General features: G+C 47.3%; 1 protein-coding gene across 1 annotated transcript in view; it reads left to right on the top strand.

The window, feature by feature from the left end:
* Nucleotides 1–1,594: 1,594 nt before the first annotated feature.
* The window catches only part of LOC122748176 (tumor necrosis factor receptor superfamily member 14-like), a 39,469-nt gene continuing 36,805 nt past the window's right edge, over nt 1,595–4,258 (top strand). Inside the window, exon 1 of the mRNA XM_043993861.1 lies at nt 1,595–1,768. Coding sequence (XP_043849796.1) covers nt 1,595–1,768 — 174 coding nt within the window. The remainder of the gene's footprint in view (nt 1,769–4,258) is intronic.

The raw sequence follows: 4,258 nt of genomic DNA, 5'->3' as shown, positions 1-4,258 counted from the left end.
GGGGACTTCCTGTAATGGGAGCAGTGGGGGCTGGTAGGGACCTGGGAGTGGAGGGGGCATGGGATGCAGGAGCTGGTGGAATTGGTATGCAGATTTCCTGAGGCCTGGCCAGGCTAGAGGGCTGAGTAGGACTGGGTGTGGATGCTGAAGGAATGGAGATAACCACCTGTGGAGGGTCACTTGGAGGGAGAGGAGAGGAGGGGATGGGGGAGAGGATGAGGGGTTTGGGAAGGCAGGAACTAGGAAAGTAGATGGGAGCTGTTGCTGCATGGGAGAAATAGGAGAATAGGGAACATACTGGATAGGAGGAAGAAAATATGGAGAGAGGTACTGAAGTCCCTTCTAAGAGCTGGCTGAGGAGTTTGGGAGGGAAGGGTAAAGAGGAGGGGGTGGGGAAAAGGGGGTAAAGGAAAAACCGGGAAGAGAAGAGGGAGGTGTGGCCTGAGGGGATGGAGTAATAGGGGAGGAGGGCGTGTCAGAAGAGTCAACCTGTTCCCTGGACTTGTGATGATTCTCCATCAATAGGGCATCATCTGGGGGCAGCTAGGTGGCGCAGTGGATAAAGCACCGGCCCTGGATTCAGGAGGACCTGAGTTCAAATCCAGCCTCAGACACTTGACACTTACTAGCTGTGTGACCCTGGGCAAGTCACTTAACTCCCATTGTCCAGCAAAAAAATTATAAATAAATAAATAAATAAATAAATAAATAAATAATAGGGCATCATCTAAGAAATCATCGGATACCTGAGCCCCCTGTGAGGGAGAAGGCCTCTTAGGATTATCCTGAGCCTTCTTAGGTTTCAGTTGGTTTTGGCATATCCTATTCTGTTCCTTTCCTTTTGACTTCTGGCTTAAAGTCATAAAGGCCGATATGTATGGAATCTCTGTCCATCTCTTTTCATGCTTGCAGAACTCTTCTAATTGCAAAACGGTGTTATAGTCCAAAGTCCCATATAAGGGCCAGTTTCCTCGAGACCCTAGCGGATACTGTGGCCAGACTGTTACAATAGTGGATCATGCATCTTCTTCTCAAATTTGTAAGTTCTAGTTTATTCCAATCTTTTAGGATGCACCCCAGAGGAGAATTTTTTGGAACACTTATTCTCTGCCCCATGGACCTAAGGCTGTTTAAACCTTTGCCCAGAGAATTCTACTGTTCTGAAAGTTGTTCAGACATTGGGTCGAGCCCATTGCTTGGAAAAGCCAAGCCCTGGTAAGGGTCAGGTGGGGAGAGATTATGCCAAATGCATTCTTACCTCCTCTGGGTGCTGTATGGCAAGAAGAGGAATATTTGGTACCCAGTCACGTTGAGGTGCCAAATGATATGGGGAGAAACCACGTGGGTCCTTTGGATTCCTCTATAAAGAATTACACTCTCGCACAAGTCCTAATTAGGAATAAAAGAACAAGTTTATTGGGGTACAAGAGAAACTGGCCAGGAGGAAGGTTTTGGAGAAACAAAACACTTTCCTCCCCGACTAGCTTGGGGAGCACTCTTTTATAGGGTTCAGATGGTGTGGGTAAGAATGTCCCTTATTGGGTGATGGGCTGGGGGTGTTCTGGTGGTAGGCTGAAGTAGGTGATGACCAGTCATGAGCAATCTGGTGATGGGTGTTAACTCAGTCCTGGTGGGTCCGAACAGTGTGTTGGTGGACAATTCCAAGTGGTTTTCTCCTGGTGTAGTCACTCCCAACAGGATTACCTCATCCAGGTGCTCAGGACTGGCATGCAGGGTGGTGGTCCTGGAGAATGCTCAATTCAACCTGGTACCCCTTATCTCTTTTGGGTGTGTCTGTCCTTCATTGAGCTCAAGGAGAGGCCTACTTGATTTCAAGGGAAAACTCCTGAGGTTTCAAGGAAAAAGTTCCTTGACTTTTCCAGACAACTTTTGGGGTAACTGGGGCCTATAATCCTCCCACAACCTAAAATAACTTCTAGAAACCTGGGTGTTACCTTGCACTTTGGTTACTGATGTCCAGGAAAGAAAAAGGCTGCATAAAAACCCTGTCCTTGTGTGTCAAAAGCCACACATGCATGAAAAGTGTCCCACTCATCTGGTGGGCTGGGCTTCCCAAGGCTTCTAATAGAAACCCTGGAACTCAGCAGGGAGTTAATCTCAGAGACAGGGGAAAGCTCCACTCTGACAGCACATGGTCTCCTTCTTCAGTGTTGGACCAAAGCACCTTTGGAAGACTGTGGTCAGTTCTGGGCCTCATAGTTCAGGAAGGACATTGATAAGGTAAAAGGTGATCACAAGAGGACAACTAGAATGGGAAGGAGCTCTCAGGCCATGATGCCCTATATGGGCAGGTGGAAGGACCAGGGGAGGTTTACTATAGAAAAGAGCAAGGCTGTCTGTCCTATGGCACAGAAATTAGACAGGTTTTAGCCTTGACAGAGAACAGAAGTAGGAATGATAGGCAGCAGAGGTAATTTGGGCCAGAGGTCAGGAAAAGACAAATAATAAACTATCTAACAATGCCAAAGAACTATCCCACAGAGGTTAAATAAGCTCATTAGCTTTGGGATATCTACCTCAGTTCCATAAAAGGAGGGAGTTGGTGGGGGCAGCTAGGTGGCACAGTGGATAGAGCACCAGCCCTGGATTCAGGAGGACCTGAGTTCAAATCCGGCCTCAGACCCTTGACACTTACTAGCTGTGTGACCCTGGGCAAGTCACTTAACCCCCACTGTCCCGCAAAAAAGTAACAGAAAAAAAAGAAAAGGAGGGAGTAGTTGGTGCACTTGATAGGTGGGTAGTGGTGGGGATTCTTTTGGAGGATGGGTTGGACCAAATGTCTTCTGTGGGCCTTGCTGACTGAAATTCTGTGACTATGAGTCCTCTCCCCTTCTTTGGTTGCTGAGTCATTCTTCAGTAATATGCAAATCTCTGTGACATCTTTAGGGTTTTTGTTTTGTTTTGTTTTGTTTTTCAGTGAGGCAATTGGGGTTAAATGACTTGCCCAGGGTCACACAGCTAGTAAGTGTTAAGTGTCTGAGGTCAAATTTGAATTCAGATCCTCCTGACTCCAGGGCGGGTGCTTTATCCACTGTGCCACCTAGCTGCCCCCATTTAGGGTTTTCTTGGCAAAGACACTGGAGTGGTTTGTCATTTCCTTCTCCAGATTATATTTGCTTTGAAAGCAAGAAGCTCCTGGGTTCAGATTCCTCTTCTAGCCCTTACCATCTCTGTGTGACAGTGGGCCAGTCACTTAACTGTCTGGGCCTCAATGTCCTCATCTATAAAATAGGAGAGTTGTACTAGGTGATCTCAGAGGTCCCTGGTAATTCTAGAGTCATGATGCTGACGCCCCTGTAGACTACCATCCCCTTGGGAAAGCCCCCTTGGGTGGCTGCTCCCTTTGGATTATGGTGGGTTGTGGAAGGAGGAAGACCTGCCTCTGCTGGGCTTGGTCTGGGCTTCCTCTCCATACTGCCCTTTGCATGTCAACGAGATGGAACCAAGAGGCAGCCAGTGCTGCTTCCTGTGCCTTGTCTGAAAGCACTAAGAGTCTCAGAAATGGAACCAGGGCAGCAGGAAGAGGAGTAGTTTGTCAGGCAGAGGGCCCAGACTGAAAAGTCTGTCTGTGTCTTTTTCTCTGCAGGACCTTGGATGAGTCAACTTAGCTGCTTCCCCCCAGACCCCCTTAGAGTGTGAGCCCTTTGAGAGAAGGGGCCTCTTCTGCCTTTCTATCTCCAACCCATATGCCAATGCCTGGCACACTTTCGTTGTTGTTTAGTCATTTTCAGTAGTGTCTGACCATCCTTGGCCCCATTTGGGGTTTTCTTGGCAGAGATATTAGAGTGATTTGCCATTTCCTTCTCCAGTTCATATTACAGATGAGGAAACTGAGACAAACAAGGTCCAGTGACTGGTTCAGGGTCACACAGCTAGTAAGTGTTTGAGGCCAGATTAGATTTTAGGTCCTCCTGACTCCTGGGCCAGTGCTCTATCTACTGTGTTACCTAGCTGACTTTATCCACATCCTCCCCCTGGGCTGAAGAACTTGGGCATATTTTTTAGGTTTTCAATTATCAACAGCTTGTTTCCTCCTTTATAAATTTATTCTTGGAGCAGCTAGGTTGCCCAGTGGATAGAGCACTGGCCCTGGAATCAGGAGGACCTGAGTTCAAATCTGGCCTTAGACATGTTAAGGGCTAAAATTCTAGCTAGTCTGTCTAAAATATCTAATGAGTGGTCGCCAATAAATTATAAGCTTTAGCAAGAGTTAGGCTTTTAAGCATTTATTAAGGAA

The sequence above is a fragment of the Dromiciops gliroides genome, chromosome 3, assembly GCF_019393635.1.
Source record: "Dromiciops gliroides isolate mDroGli1 chromosome 3, mDroGli1.pri, whole genome shotgun sequence".
NCBI classification, from domain to species: domain Eukaryota; kingdom Metazoa; phylum Chordata; class Mammalia; order Microbiotheria; family Microbiotheriidae; genus Dromiciops; species Dromiciops gliroides.
This window is presented reverse-complemented; position numbering and strand designations above follow the sequence as displayed.